The 16,868-nt window shown below is 38.9% G+C and overlaps 1 protein-coding gene across 4 annotated transcripts in view; it reads left to right on the top strand.

Annotated features, from left to right (window-relative positions):
- SATB1 (SATB homeobox 1) overlaps positions 1-16,868 on the top strand; it is a 101,594-nt gene that overhangs the window by 60,456 nt on the left and 24,270 nt on the right. For all 4 annotated transcript variants that reach the window (XM_024742034.1, XM_024742031.1, XM_024742032.1 and 1 more), the window contains one exon: positions 6,929-7,084. In XM_024742034.1, coding sequence (XP_024597802.1) covers positions 6,929-7,084 — 156 coding nt within the window. The remainder of the gene's footprint in view (positions 1-6,928; positions 7,085-16,868) is intronic.

The raw sequence follows: 16,868 nt of genomic DNA, 5'->3' as shown, positions 1-16,868 counted from the left end.
AGCGTTGAGCTTCTTCTTTTGTTTTGTTTTAATCTATCCAAATATTTGACTTAGTAGTTCCTTAATACAGCTTTTGTTTTCTAATTTTTCTAGGAGTTTAATGCTTTTATTTGTTTTCCAGATATGATTCTGCTTTCCTTACTCATCGTTTTTTGTTTTTTTAGCCAAAATTACATTAATTCTTAATTGTGATATTTATTTTTGTATACTATTAAGATACTCTGGGTTGCTTTCCTATATGTATGTCTAAAGACTATACCTGCTGATAAGTTGGGATAGAAACTATAATTTATTTTGGCCTGAATTACTGAGAAACTGGTTGAGCCACCCTCAGCTGTATGTGTTTGTTCTCAAGAGGGGGTTGAGACCAAGCCTTTGGCTGGGATATTTAGCCAATGATGAATGTACTTAGATACTGTAGATTCTTAGTGAAGCTCTTTCAAAGAAAAAAAGTTTCTATTAACACAATATTATTGGCCATCTAACCACATTCTGAAATGATTATCTGATATGTGTGAATAATTTTATTTCACTGCTTCATAGAGAATCTCTTTGCATTCCTTAATTTTATCATAACAGAGCTCACAACCAGTTTGTTCACCTTTTACCCTTTGACAGTGATTCAATGAATTAAATTTTAGGGAATTTTTAATGTATTAAATGTATTATCAATGTAAAATGAGTACTTAGGATTTGGAAAAACGGGTTATAGAGGAGTTGAGTTAGTACTGTTTTGCAGCAGTTGAAATCCAGTGCTTAACCTGGAACCAATATACCACACATAAGGTTTTCATGTGCTTATTTACAAATGACTAAAATCGAAGGGGTTTAGTAAAGGAGGAGACCACAGGTATAGAAAAGGACTGCAGGATTTTGTCTTTTTATATTTTGCCAGAGAGGAATCTGTGTGAAATCACTGTGCATTTCATTCCCCCCCATCCCTGCCCCCCCACAATGAAGATATTCGAAATCTGTTTTGAGACTAGTCTTTGGCTTGGGTTGGACCGGAACAGGATTTCTTTCTAATGCTTGTTGAAGGCAGAGGTCCCTTGTGGCTCACTGAAGACCCAGGACACCTTAAGGCCTGAGAGACTGGATTATCTTCCAGCTTCTCTGAAGAGTTTAGGTCATATGGAAGATGATTGGATGTCCCTGGGTCCTGCCAGACCAAGGACCTAAACCATTGAGGAGCTCAGGTTATAAATCATCTTCAAGAAGGGGCTTCCTTCAGGCCCTGGGTGTTATTCTTAGGAGAACCTCACCAGGGAAAACCTAGACCAGCCTCAGGAAGCTCTTGGCTGGCTCTGCCTTGGCGAGATGGCTCCTGTGCACTCCTGTCCCTCAGGCTTCGGTAGGGGTAGCCACACCAGGAGCTTTGTCTTCTGGCTGGGGCAGCAGGCTCTGGGCCAGAGCTGTTGGTTGAAAGCATATTTTCACAATGCACATGCTCTGATTCAAGAAATATGAATACCTTGCACTTGACAACGATTCACAGTTTTCTCAGCACCTTCACATGCATGAATTCATGGAATCATTATACTAACCTTTTGGTATGAGAAAAATGAGAAAAGTCAAATACTTAGTTTTCAAATCCCCTATTCAGTCGGATGCTCTTTCCCCTACCTCAAGCCACGTCCTCAGAAGACAGACATTTTAGAAAGGAGAAAATGAAACTCAGGGACTCTTTCTGTTTGTCCGAGAGGATGAGAAGTTTTCTTGTTAGATTAGAAAAAGGAACACATGTGAAATATTCTTCTGATAGAATACATTGAATATTTGACAAATGGTCCACTTTGGAGGACTTTAGACAGTTGGGCATTTCTGAGATTGTAGAGAAAAGAGCCCTTTCCAAACTTTGGTGGTAAGTGTATCTGGGAGAAACCAATCCCTCCAAAGCTCCATGGCCTTAAAGATTTCTTTTCTGACTATCGCTTAGCAAATTTTCCAGATGAGTTTACAAGATGAGTCTTATTAATAGTAATTAATTATTATTTTCTGGAAGTTGTCTGTTGCACTAAACATATCCATTTTAAGTTGATGGTTTCTATTTAGGTGTGCACTTATGGGTTTATTTGTGTGTTTTAAGATGTGTGACTTTTGGAGTTAAATTAGCAATTTCTGTCTTCATAAGGACCATTTGAAAGCCTATAATTATCAAGTTATAACTTTTACATGAATTATATAATATTTTTTCTTTTTTTAACATCTCGTTATGGCATTCTTTGGTTTCTTCTGAAGATGGGACATTTTATAACAATGTTTTAGAAAATGTACAAAGTTTATATCAATAGAAGCGATATATAATTAATTTAATCTGGTAGTTGCACACTTCTGTCTCTTTACAACACATTCTTCTGTAGTATAATAAAACAGAGGTTCAGTTGTGGGCAGGAACTTCACACTTGATAAAAGTTTTATTTGTTATGAATCCCTTGACCAGCTTTATTTTAAGATCACATATGTGCTTGGAAAACACTTCTCATTAATGGTCATCTTTTAAAAGCTAGAGGACTTTTGAAAGTCTAGATCTGGAAAATAACTAATATGGTTTCTACAAAAGGAAGAAAAGTGTAAAAAGATAGAACCATGATACTCAAAACAGTGTTAATATATAAAAGTATGAAAATGTGAACTGTTTTCTATCACCAATAGGAATTCCTCAAAATAGCATGGATTTTTTAAACTAATGATAAGACCATTCCCTACTAAAAATTAGACATTCATGAGCTAGATTTAGCAAAGGGCCACCAAAAAGCAGGTGCAGCATGTCTTAAAAAATAATAAGAATTTTCCCAAATAAAGAAGTCCTATATAACATCATACCCTCAGTGTATTGCAGTGATTCCTAAGATAAGCATTGGTGTTAGACTTAAGTTCAGTTCTCAGCCTTGCCCCATGGACAAATTACTTAACCTCTTTGTTAGCTTCTCAATTTAAAAATGGGGCAGTAATGTGACATTACCTACTCAGGGCTATTATGCAGGTTAATGTATGCTAACACAAGGCCCAGCTCATAATAAACAACTGATAAATGTGAGTCTCTCTTATTATCATAATTATTATTAAAACTACATCAAACTTTAATTGCATATGGGCATGCCCTCATGCATGTGTGCAGTATGAGCTTGCAGGCAATTCCACTTGCATCAAGGAAGAGCACAGACGCCAGTCAGGACCACAGTAGAGTCCATTTTGTGTAGCCTGTATGTAGTACATATATAGTACGTATGTAGTATATATAGTTCATTTTGTAGTATGGGTTGATGAATTCAGCAGCGGTAAAGGAGCAAAAAATTCTCATGGAAAATCTGTGTTCTTCTGAACAATTGTAGTGAAATAAAAAGCACACCCTAGTGCTACACCCTTTCCCCATGTGGGAGGGTAAATATCAGAAGCTCCAATTCTTAACTATTTCCCTGGCGCCACCGTAATGATGGAGTGGTACACGCTACCTTGATAAATGCTATTCAGAAAGCAACTGCATTTATTTTACCTCCTGTGCTATTTGCAGAGAAGAGCTGAAGAGTAGTTTGTTTTGCCTGGAATGAACTACTTTATGAATTTTAATGTGTGATATAATATTAAAAGCTAAACCAGGATTAAAGAAGATTTTTTTTGAGCTAAGCTAAAATAGTACTTAGTAGAGTGAGGTATAAAAGATTTTTGTTTCCATTTTTACCTGGGGAAAATTTTCAGCTTTCATATTTTTGAAAAGCTGTCCAAGTCAGTTCCCCTTAAGCAATACCTTGTGTTTAGAGAAAAATGTGGTTCCAGAATTCTAATAGCTTATCTCTAATAAGATGCATACCTGAGCCAACAAGATGATGAGGAAGAACTTTTCTAAATATTTTTTAAATGAGTAATACAGTTTCTTAAAATTTTTAAAAGTTGTTGCTCTCACTTTTTTTTTTTTTTTTTTTTGTGGTACGCGGGCCTCTCACTGTTGTGGCCTCTCCTGTTGCGGAGCACAGGCTCCGGACGTGCAGGCTCAGCGGCCATGGCTCACGGGCCCAGCTGCTTCGCGGCATGTGGGATCTTCCCGGACCGGGGCACACCCACGTCCCCTGCATCGGCAGACGGACTCTCAACCACTGTGCCCCCAGGGAAGCCCTCTCACTTTTTTTTTTTTTTTTTTGTGGTACGCGGGCCTCTCACTGTTGTGGCCTCTCCTGTTGCGGAGCACAGGCTCCGGACGTGCAGGCTCAGCGGCCATGGCTCACGGGCCCAGCTGCTTCGCGGCATGTGGGATCTTCCCGGACCGGGGCACACCCACGTCCCCTGCATCGGCAGACGGACTCTCAACCACTGTGCCCCCAGGGAAGCCCTCTCACTTTTTTTTTTTTTTTTTTGTGGTACGCGGGCCTCTCACTGTTGTGGCCTCTCCTGTTGCGGAGCACAGGCTCCGGACGTGCAGGCTCAGCGGCCATGGCTCACGGGCCCAGCTGCTTCGCGGCATGTGGGATCTTCCCGGACCGGGGCACACCCACGTCCCCTGCATCGGCAGACGGACTCTCAACCACTGTGCCACCAGGGAAGCCCTCTCACTTCTTTTTTTTTTTTTTAAAGAACTTTTAAAAAGTACTTTAAAAAACAAAAAAGTACTTTTCATTGTGTTGGCTACTAGGAGATGTTTCTTTTTTATGATTTAAAATGTTTGCTTTTTGGTTCAAGTTGTAATTGCTTTATTAAAAAAAGAAAAATTAAACCAAAGAAATTTTTAGAAACAAAATCACAGGGTTGAAACAAATGATTATAACCCACCTCGAAGATAAATTCTTAAACATCATTTTTACAAAAGAATGAAAATGATTTTCAAAACACACTGAAACACCAAGTTTCCAAAGCCTGCCCTCTTAACTGTTGCTAAGCAGATGATACCAAGGAACTGTTTCTTCCAATGCCCTGAACTTCATGCCTCCATTTCCATAACATTCAATGTTCAAAGCGATTGAAATGGCTTTTCTTTTCTCTTTCATTTAAGCAGTGAAAAAAAATAGGTATTAAAAGGGACCCCATGTGGTGATCAAATCTATCCTTCTGCCTCAAAGCAAGACCACCCCAGAGCAAAGTTGCAAATCTCAGCAAAGCAACTTTGTAGGCAATTTATGGTAATGCATTAACTCTTCTGGTTTCTAAAGTGGTGTTTAGCAGATTACTGCTTCAAAGCCCTGTGTCTGTGCCTACTGGTCCCCAGTCCTTAAGATGCCTCCGTGAGTTAGTGCCCTTGCTTACTGGAGTGCAGAGCTGTCAGGGGAAGGCTGAAATCCAGCCTCTGCTCTTGCTGTTTCTGTCTGCGGATTATGCTTTAGGAGAGGCCAGTGAGGCCAGCCAGTGGGTCCCTTGTCCTGCCTCACCTTTTGTGTCCTCACTGGGGGCCTGTGGCCCAACCATTTCCCAGCATTATCCTTTCCGTGCTCCCAAGCGTAGTGTCCAGGTGGGAGAGTCTAGCTGCATCCTCCAGAGGTGAGTTATTTTGCTCACCAGGTAGAAGTTACGAGTCAGAAAGCACGTTGTCAAGGAGACTCAGCTTTACTCTCTAAGTGCAGGGAATTAAATGGCTTAGGATAACCTCTGCCCCTCTTTTGATACCAAATATTTGGGGGCAGGGTGAAATAAACATTAAAAGACTTACTGTATGACTAGGAAGGTGTGTCATTTAGTGCCCCAAAATCATTTGTTTATCTTAAAATGAGCTTCATTTTCTGTTGTTCCTAGTGGATGAGAGAAATGGTCCAAGATGGTAAGTTTCTTGAGAAGGAAAACCTGGATTCTGTAAAGGACCCTAAGAAACGTGGTCCTTGATGAATCACTTTGCCAGGAGAAATGTGGTCCTGCATCTGGACAACTTTTCATTTATGTTTTCATCAGTTTCCCAGTAAAAAGCAGCTACATGGTTCATATGTGAATTTCCCAGGCTGGTTGGTTCCTATAAATGCTCAATAAAGATCAGATTTTTATTTTAAAGATTTAAAGTTTTAAAGATTGTTTTTAAGTTTTGAAGATTAATCATGGTATCAATAAATTCTGAGGTTGATTTTCCCCCTAAATTTTGTGGCATTTTTCTGCAGCTCTCTGCTTATCATTATTACCAAAGGCATTTATATTAATTTCTCACTCAAGATTATACATTTTGAATATATTTGTAAGTCACTGTTTATATATTTTGTGTAACTTGCATTCATGTTCTATTAAATATTGTGAAACTTTTTCTTATTGTCTGGTTCCACCAGTCAAAAGGAAAGAGTTATATACAGCGGTGCTAGGAAATGATGAAATGATTATACAGGACAGCTTGGACATGCATGTGTAAAATGCAACCAGCCTTTATGATAATTAAGCAAGGCACTCTACCTGTTTCATGGATGGATAGAAGATTTAAATGTGCAGCTCTGCAAATGGCTTTGTTATGGAAGATTTTTTAAATGAAACATAAGAGGCAAAGGCATTAAAAAAAAAAAAAGAGTCTAAAATTAAAAAGGCCGTAGTATGTAATAGCTATTAGTGATGCAGTTGTCTCTTAGGCATCGGGTACCCAGCGAAGATAGAAGATACAGCACTGTGCATTATGATTTTAATTGTGAATTTCCTTTGTTAGAATTGCCGTGGAAGGTAATTGGGAAACAATGAGTTTAGGGTTTTCAAGTCTTTGAAACTATTCCATTTTCCAGAAAACTTACTTTATGGCATTATAATTCCTGGTTGTCAGCTGGTAGTTGCTGTCGTATTACAGCTGCAGTCACCTGTGACACTATGACTTCCTTAACTTAAGCAATCTGATATCCAGCTAAGAACTCATGTTGAATGACCGCATTGTTGATCACCTTGATCATAAAAGGAGCAACAGGATCCAGTTTGGATGCCGAGCCTGAGAAGCTTCAAAACAGCTTGGCCAGTGGAAAATGACAGGCATGTTCAAAATGTTTTGTAGGTGAAAACAGCTACCATTGCCACTGAGAGGAATGGGAAACCAGAGAACAATACCATGAACATTAATGCTTCCATTTACGACGAGATTCAGCAGGAAATGAAGCGCGCTAAAGTTTCCCAAGCTCTGTTTGCAAAGGTGGCAGCAACCAAAAGCCAGGTAAGAACCTCTGTTAGGCATGGCGAATGTTTATCTGCGATGCCTGTGAAAGTTCCTTCGAAGGGGTGTCTATTTGCAAGTTGAACTTGCATCCCTGAGAGGTCACGGTTTCCAGGATTATTGACAGAGCTCATGATGAAACAGAGTGTTCAGATTCAGGGAACAGAGACGCTTGGTTGTGTTTCCTCCAACATCTACTGTCCAGACCACAGATTTCTCAGGAAATCCCTGAGTCAGTTAATAGTTGTTTCCAGAAGAGTAATGTATAGGAGGTTTCTCCATCTGGTCTCTTGTAATGGAACAAATAACTTGAATTATTATTATTTCATTAGTACTTAGGTGACCTTGATTTCTATCCTAAAATACTACGAGCATTGTAGTTTTTTTCTGTTCCAACTCAGGCATCTACAACTGTTAGGTGTGCTTATTAAAACCAAGTGACACACACACACACACACACACACACACACACACACACACACATACAGCTTTGTAAAATAATGATTTTAGTTTTATATATATATGTATATATGACACACAAATTTAATTATAATTAGAAAAATTGTCTATATCTTTTGAAATATAAATGAATCGAATTGAATGGGATAAGTGACAGATCCCTACAAGACATAACGAAGGATAGATAATGCAGTCTTTTTGTCATATATTGATAATTTATGTTCATCAAAAGTAGAGTCATCTACATGAACAAGCTCACAGTTATCTACAAACCCTTGTTCAAGGCCAGGAATACTTTTTAAAGGACCAGAAGAATACCGGTCTTGTCCAGTATAAGTCTTGTCCCCTTTGCAGAAAGATTTGATAACACTATCAAAGTGAGATTGAGAGGCAATCAAGGAAATTTTAGACAAATATATTTCATTATCGTTAATGAACTCTCCTTTGTAAAACAGCCTGGCTGCTGTCAGCCTCTGATAAAATTATACAGTCCTGAGACTATTTACAATATGATGTATTTACAATACAGTACTTTCATTATTAGGTTTTTCTGAAATTTCACTCTAGCAACATTAATAGTGGTCCTTGATGGGAGTTTTGCTTGAGAAAAGGTTGTTCTTGTTTAAGTTGTAGGCTGGCTGGAAATACGTAAGGGATATCTTGGAAATGTTATATAAAAATGATTAAACTCAAGCTGTGGACTGTAAAAATTATAGCTTTATAGGCCACATGCCTGCGTACCCTTCAATCACTGTCAAAGTGATAATTTCTACAATAATATGTTTCTTTTATTGTGAGATTCTAAACATCAAGTGCTGTTTAAACATTAAACTGAATTGTTTATGTTAGTGCCATACTCGGCGTGTCATACATCAGGCCACCGTAATCTCTCATGGAATGTAAAATTCTGTCATGAATCATGGCTTGTATATCGGAAATTACTGTAATTTTGATTGGAAATTACAGGGCTCTTGAAATGTTTCTAATTATGATAGAATGTCAGAGCCGCTTCAAACCTGTGTGCTTCTTCAGATGTCTTCATTTACATGCCAAGACTAGGCATTAAGGAGAAATGTCCTGTTCGCACATCGCCCCTCACCCACCCACCCTGCACCTTCTTCTTTTGGCTATTTAGTCTAATTAGGATGAGGATCTCATATTTCAACATAGTTTATCCTGCTTTTCTTTCTGATTCTGCATCTCTTCTGACCTTTCCAATTAAATTATCAAGAATAACAGACTGTCTTCTTACAAGGCCAAACACTTTCCCCCAATCTCCAGAATAGATAAACAGAGAAACTAAACATGCATTATTGTGATAAGGGGCAGCCTTAAAACCAACAAACAAAAATAGAATATTAAAACTTTTGGGTAAGTTGGCATCTGTCATATAATCACCACCACCCTCCCTTTCCTTTCTGACGAGAGCATAGCTCCTTCTGGCTAGCAGCGTTTTTGCTACCTTCATTCTTTCTTTCTTTTAAATGATATCCCCAATTCTCCCCTCCTGGGCTGAGTACTGATTTTGGAGCTACTCAGACAGTGGTAGCAATGGGTTGGTAATGTCGTGTGAGTGATGTTCTAGGGGTTTTTTTTTAACATCTTTGCTCTTTGGACTCCTGTCCTACGAAGATCCCCATGAGTCACTTTCAAAGATGTCAGTTGCCAACTTCTGTGTATCTGCCATGATGGTGTGTTCCCCAGAACCCCCAAAGCTGCTAGCTCATCTCCTCATTACTGGTTGAAAGAGATTCCAAGGGGCCAATTGTAGACTACTGGGGTCCAGCAGACACCACATGGTTATTCCTAACTACTAATTCACTGGAACTTCATTAAAAAGCGTTTCTGTAGCTTTCTCTTAGCTGTTCAGTTTAGATGTTAGCACTGCCCTCTTTATGAAAATCTAAAAGTTGATGATTACTGAAAAATAAGTCCAAAAACTGTATATATCCCTAAGAGAAGAGATCTAACTTAACAAGGGCAGGTAGTCCATTGACTTAAGTTCTGTTCACCTGCCATGATTTTTTGTGAAGGAAATAGAAAAACTAGAAAACAAACCAAAACCAAAAAAAAAAAAAAAAAATCTTCAAATCCGACGTACCTTTCTCATGGTCAGCATTCTTAACTTGTGCAAGAGTTGTTTATGCCTTGGAGATAGGTGCCAAGGCTTGTCAGCATGGGCAGAGGTCCTCCCAAATGAAACATGTGTACAGTGTGCTGGAGCCATTTTATCTCAACTGGTCCAGCCCCATCTGCTTCTGTATCTCGCCCTGATTCTCTGTGTTGGCCTAACATTCACTACCTTTTTTGTGCTAGACCCCGTCCTGCGTTATATATTATCTGCATTTAGTTCTCAGTAACCCTGTGGGCTGTAACATTGATTTCCTCATTTTACACGAGGGTTACTTGACTAAAAAGTAGGAGAGCCAACCCCAAATTCTGCATCTCAGCATCACTATTTCAGTGTCTCCTCAGGGTTCCAGGCAGCATCAGGACCTAAGGAAAGAGGAATTAAGGATGCTGGACTAATTGATAGTGGAATGGGAGGGACTTTCCTTTCTTCACTGACATATTCATGGAATATGGGTTCTTGCCAACATAGGGCCCTTAGAAGCCAAGCTTTTTCACGTCTGTTTGGGGTTGGGGGTGTGGGGAAGGGTACATGGTGGAGGACTCAAAGGACGCTACGGTCCAGGCTGAGTCACTGCTGTTCTGGTATTGGGAAATGATTTAACCTTTTTGAACCCAAGATTTCTTTTAACATGGGAGGAGCTCCCATGCTGTCATGCATGCAGAAGAGCTTTTAGATTTACAACACTATAACACAAATAGATAATGTCTTACGATGTGCTAAGCAAAAGACTCGGACCTGCACACAGAGTAACTTATTTATTATCTATTTTTGTATCTCAGATACTTTTTATTTTACAAAGTAAAGCTTTAGGTAAATCCCCTGAATGGCAGAGAGCAGAATTATTTTGAAAAGATAGTACAGCCCCAGAATGTGGTGGAACCAGACATGTGTAGCTGTGGTCTGCAATGACTAATGCACAAAGTATTTTCAGGAAAAGAAACCAACTTTTCAGATCCCACCATTTCACATGTATTATACTTTCTCTTCGATGAGTAATAGAAATGAGATTGTTTTTCATGTTAATAGAAATGTCTGGGTGAAGTATGCAACTGCAAACTGAAGGTAGGCTACTTTTTGTGCTTGGGTAGGAAAGCAGGCTAATGCAGACTTTAAAAAGATGATATGCTTTGAACATAATGTGAATCGCTACAAATGGATACACTGTATACTGTGGGTATTCAAACAAGCAGCCTTTTTTCCAAGTGAATCATATTAGAATTTTATCAAACATTTAGTCTGATAACATTCCAATAATTATGAGAGCAGAATTCGCTAATTTTACTGTTTAAAAAAAAATAGTTGATTTGGGTAATAGCCATTACGGTATCAAGGTTCAGTTACTGTTCAGTGGTTATAGTGTTTTCATATGGGAGACAGAAATGGAATTTTTTCCTTAATGGTGGCAGATGTTGGAATCTAATTTTATTCCACAGCAAACCTCCTGAGAGCTCTGAGACTTAAGGTGTATGTCCAGCAAGGGGACATTAGCAGTGCCGTAGGCCTTGCCTTGTACATCGAATTGTTACATTGATTTTCATGTTTGCAGAGGTGGAGCTTGCAGATACAGTAATGCAGTCAGAATAAAGGGCTTTTCCAGAGCGGCTGCATCCCTACTTGTGTTTAGAAAATGATTTCTCTCTAGTGCGTTATTGAACAGGGTATTTCTTTTAGTTAAAGCAGCTAGATGATGGAAATTCTATTTGACTGAACATGCTTTTCAATAGAATCTTTTGCAGTCTCTACCTACCAGTCCTGTAGTTACTGGACTCTTTGGCTGCAACAACTTCGACTGCCTGATAGGTGTGGTTTTTTGCACTAAAAAAAGAATTTCTGCCTCTGTGAAGATGGCACGACCAGTAGAAGAGACCAAATAATTCGAAGCCTTTTGCTTTCTTCCATCTACTTTTCAGACAATTTTGTCATTGAGATTCAAGACCTCTAGGATGAGAGAGAGAGGGGAGAGTGAAGGAGAAAGAAGAAAGCTTTAGTGCTCTTTGGGCTTGTAGGTAAAAAAAAGAAAAAAGCATCTTCAGATTTGGTAATTCTTAGATGGTGATGGGAATGCCTTAAATACGAGTAAGACATGATATGTCACAAATCATTAGAGGTAGAAATAGGGCTAAGAATGTCATTTTCATTGCTGGTTATAGGAATCTACAGTGATAAAATCCAGGAAAAAGAAATCACGGCACCATGACTGCATTCTGTATTCTAGCATGTCAGCGAAGCCATCTTTTATTTTGTTAGCATCAAATTACACTTCATGGAAACTACACTTTGAAGCCCTGTGCTGATTCAGTTTTTTGGAATGTTCACATAACAGACTTCACTGCAACACGATTTCACCTGTGTAGCCTCCTGTTTCAGATCCACAGGAGGCCCCTGCAGATTTGCGAGTCACGGTTCCGGTTATTTCTGGTGTCACATGCTTTTCTAGCAGCCTGTGGGAAGATCTTTACATCGTGTCCTCAGAGCCCCTTCTCTTGGGCTAATAGAGTTGCCTTCAGCCAGCATCTAAGGCGAGAACTGCCTCTTCGTACATTTTCCATCTAGTGCCTTATTTTATTTTACTTTATCCATTTATTTATTTATGTTTTACTGGGTGGGAGCAGATCCTGTGGAGATACAGGTTAGGTTTCCCTGGATCAGCTTCCGGGAAGAAGGAAGAGGCCAAAGGAATGCTTGAAGGGAGAAGAGAAGTAAGACAGCCCAGCGTATAGCATCTCAGGACTGCCTGTATTCAGGTTTACCTACATTTGGGGAGGGCCCGGTGCTGCCTTCTTGATAAAGACGTGGAGACCCGTCCGTCTCCTATTTAAGGTGTTCTGTGGGAGCTATCTCTAAAAATCCCTTCTGTCTAAATATTGGGAATCCATGTTGGATTTAGTTTTCTGCAGTGTAGACCTATCTTTATGTCTCTAGGGGTTGCTCAACAGGACTTTTGAAATTAATGGCTTTAAATACATAAACATTGACATAATCTAGCGGTTTAAAGGTACATGATTGTGTTATACGATGTTTTAAGCACTAAATTTGTGAATCTGAGCCCTTTCCACATTTCTATGTTATAAAAACAAGCATATGTTTTAATTAATCTAGGGTTTGATCAAGGAGGTTCAGAATTATTAAATAGAACACGTACTTGCCGATCATATTTTTGGCTAAAAAAAAATCACGTAATGGGGTGTTTTTCCCCCAGGCACTTGATATTGTCTATTGCAGCAAGTCGAACCGAAACTTCTTGGTTATCTTATTGCCACCTTCAAATTATCTAAAAATTTGTTTTCCTCTAAAATTTAAAATTCGGTAACTAGAGTGATATAAATGCATCTTCCTCATTCTCCCGTTTAATAAGTTCACTGTAACCAGTATAGTCATAACTCATTAAGCCCAGTTTCTCCAACTTTCAAAAAATGTCATAGGAAAATATTAGTCAAGATTTGAAAAGAAGCAGTTCGTGAATATTGAGCCAACTCTCTAAAGAGAATTATCACGTGAGGAAGTTCCGGGAAGGTGACCACAGGAGTGGTCCACTTTGAAGCAGACCAGTGTAATGCATTCTAAAGCATGAGTATAGCAAGTACATATTCGTAGAATCTGCTTTAATCTAAGGCCACCTTTTGTCCTAAAACGTAGTATAAGTTGAAAAGTGTGGACTCATAATACCCTATGAAAGTCCCTCTCTTTGGAAGCCCTTCTGTAATCGTCTTTGACAATTGAAGGGTTACAGTTCTTCAGGACAGGATCTGGTATCTACAGAATGGGAGTAGGGAAGAGACCAAATCCATGGGGTTTGTTTTATTTTTACATCTTTATTGGAGTATAATTGGTTTACAATGGTGTGTTAGTTTCTGCTTTATAACAAAGTGAATCAGTTATACATATACATATGTTCCCATATCTCTTCCCTCTTGCGTCTCCCTGCCTCCCACCCTCCCTATCCCACCCCTCCAGGCGGTCACAAAGCACCGAGCTGATCTCCCTGTGCTATGCGGCTGCTTCCCACTAGCTATCTACCTTGCCTTTGTTAGTGTCTGTATGTCCATGCCTCTCTTTTGCTTTGTCCCAGCTTACCCTTCCCCCTCCCCATATCCTCAAGTCCATTCTCTAGTAGGTCTGTGTCTTTATTCCCGTCTTACTCCTAGGTTCTTCATAACATTTTTTTTTTCTTAAATTCCATATATATGTGTTAGCATACGGTATTTGTCTTTCTCTTTCTGGTTTTAACTCTTAAGTAGGAATGAATTTCAAAACGGAATGTCATTCAGTTAAACGTCACACATAATTATAACACTGATTTCGTCCTTTCACAAACTACCAAGTGAAAAGACAAAGTGTTTCTCAGAAGTCTCAACAGTTGTCTTTTATGGTTTGGGTAGTAAAGGTAGGTTTTATTTTAGCTTTATCTTCTTTTTCCCTCATATGAGAAATGAAAATAAAAGCCCCATGAAATGAATGAGCTCTAAAAATGCATTTATGCAAAATGACAGTAGAAAAATAGCTCTGGAAGAAACTGCACTGTTGAACTTTCACATCAGTGAAAGGTACGAAAAGAGGGATGGAAGAACTTATGTTGGTAATAGGGATCTGATGTAGAATTTTTGGGCCTTGCAAGACCTGCACCTTAAAAAGTAACCTTTGAGATTGTTCATTTTTATAACTATAGTTGTTATGCTTTTACACATGCAGTTCTTTTGTGTGACAAAATGACACAACTAAATCATAGACCACCCATTTATATATATAAAATATACATATTAAAAATGTTTTATATAAAAACATATTTATAAATATATATATTTATATAAATATAAATACATAAAACAAATATAAATAAATAATTTATATATCATATAAATATAAGATGTATATGTATATTATATATATAATATATATATGTATTTTAGAGATTAATAATAGAAATATAGCCACTTTATAATTTGTCATTAAATACCTTAAAAAAATATAAGCTCCAGTCTGCTGATGGCGTCGCCATACAATTGCTAAATTGATGAAGGTGTCCTTTTTCTAAGACCTAACCTACTTCTGTTGTCCGGTCATAGAGAATCTGTTCTCCTCTGATTTCTTGCTTCAACCATTGCAGTGGCCTTTTGTGTAATTTTTTTTTTTTTTTAAACAATCCCCTTTTCAACCCGTATGCCTCAGGAATTGGGTTGAAACACACTGTTTCATAAACCGCCAGCCTCCTCGGCTGCCTCGGTGCCTCTGATTCTGTAAATCAGATCATAGGCAGCATGCTGTCGTGTAATAAGGTGTCTGATCCTTATTACCAGTTTGTTGATGCACAGCCTCCTTCAAATTGACCATTGCAACACATGGTTTCCCCTGAAACTAGCTGTGATAATTAGCGTGGTTCTAATGAGACAGAATGTCACTGATCTTGTGCTGAACTGTCGAGTCTTGATGCTACGGATGGGAACTGTCAGAGCCTGCCATCTGTGACAGCGCTTGGCGTATTCCGGTGGCAAGGTAGAGCATGCTCAATAGACTAGTTTCAAACAAATGGCCCTTTTCTTGACGAGGGCTCTGTGTTCTGTTCAAGTCAAGAATGTTTGCCCCAACTTCAGCCTACGCCAAAACCCATTTTGCGATCCAAAGGGGAAAAAATATTTAAACCTCTGTTATATGTTACAAAAGAGAGGACTCTTTTGTTTAGCAGGTGAATTTTAAGTGGCGTTCCTTCCCTTGGGCTTTTTTTTTTTTTCCGGCCTCTCCCAGTGGCCCCATATAGTCAGTAAGGTAGTCCTGGAAGAGCCTTTCCCCCAATTTTCAAATTGCCTTGTTTAAAAGAGATTTGTTAGGGAGTTGGGCTGGCTGGTCATGATGGAGCAGTCAGATTTAGCAGAGAGAGGGGAAACGAAAGGAATAGTTGAGAGTGTGTCTAGGAATACCAAGTTGAATAGCAGAATGAAGATGGACAGGAAGTTAGATCTGTAGGCTCCGGAGAGAAGTGGAGATTTTTTTTTTTTTTTTTGCTAGAGTACAAGTCCAGCGCTGCTTATCATTCCAAAATATGCTTTGTTGCTTTTTATTTCCTCTTCTCTGGCAGACCACACAGGGCTTGTTCTGAAGAACATTTTCACTAATCTGATCAGGCAGCCAAATACGCCGGGAAAACTGCTTTAATGATCCCACTAATTACCTCAAGTCAATATGAACTGTATTATTAGACTGAGGGAAAATATTCCATTAGGTCTCCCCCTTGGGAGTTCCTCCGCTTTGTGATGTCACCGAAGCCTTCACCCTCTCGCTTGTAATTAATTTTATTTACACACGCAGGCACGCACAAGGTCACACCTGCACAACCGGCGCTGGCCAGGGAGCTTGTGGCACTCGGGCTTAATCAGATCTGTCATAATTACCATTCTGCATGTTTCTGACACACGCTGTGAAATATTTCAATTTAACTGCCGCTACCAGCACAACCAGATGTAGTGCGAGTGTGGCTGCATTGGAAATATTATTCCTCAGGATAAACTCTCTCCTCCTCCTCTTTTCCTTCCTCCCCCCCCCCGCCCCCAATTTACAGCTAATGTAGCACAGAAGCTGATGGGTCCTGTAAATCTTGAATGCAGTGCTAGATTGATAACAGGCGATTAGACAGTTTAACCACAAACAGCTTGTTCATTTTTCACAAATGAAAACCACATGTGGTGTAACTAAAATTTCAGGCCCCTTTTTTTTTTTTTCAGAGTTGGGGTCTGTATGTGTGTGTGTTGGAGATGTGCTTAAATAAAAATAAAATGCAATGGAATGAAGTGTCTAGAAAAATGGAGAAGTTGCCTAGTTTTTTTCCAGGTGATTTTATCAAAACCATCATCAAATTCCATGTTTTCACTTTTGCCAAAACTCGAATGGGAAAAAGATGGTACTCTCTGTTTCCTTTTTTTGGTACAATTTTTCTTTTCTCTCTCTCTCTCTTTTTTTTTTTTTTTTTTTTTTTTTTTTTGTATGGGAGGGATAATATCCTTGGAGTCTCTGCCTTTTTTATTTTGTCAGTGTTAAGCCTTTTATTTGAACATAAATTTTGAACGAATTTCTACAGTGGGCATATGCAGTTTTTTAATGGACGGTTTCCCTTATTTTTGTTAATGAAAAGTTGTTAGTTTAGGCGTGCTGGTCATATCCCAGACAATCCCAAAACAAAAGTGGACCCAATCAAAAAATTTA

Source organism: Neophocaena asiaeorientalis, unplaced genomic scaffold (genome assembly GCF_003031525.2).
Source record: "Neophocaena asiaeorientalis asiaeorientalis breed wild unplaced genomic scaffold, Neophocaena_asiaeorientalis_V1.1 scaffold154, whole genome shotgun sequence".
Lineage (NCBI taxonomy): Eukaryota > Metazoa > Chordata > Mammalia > Artiodactyla > Phocoenidae > Neophocaena > Neophocaena asiaeorientalis.
Note: the sequence above shows the minus strand (reverse complement) of the source record. Positions and strands in the feature narration are given on the sequence as shown.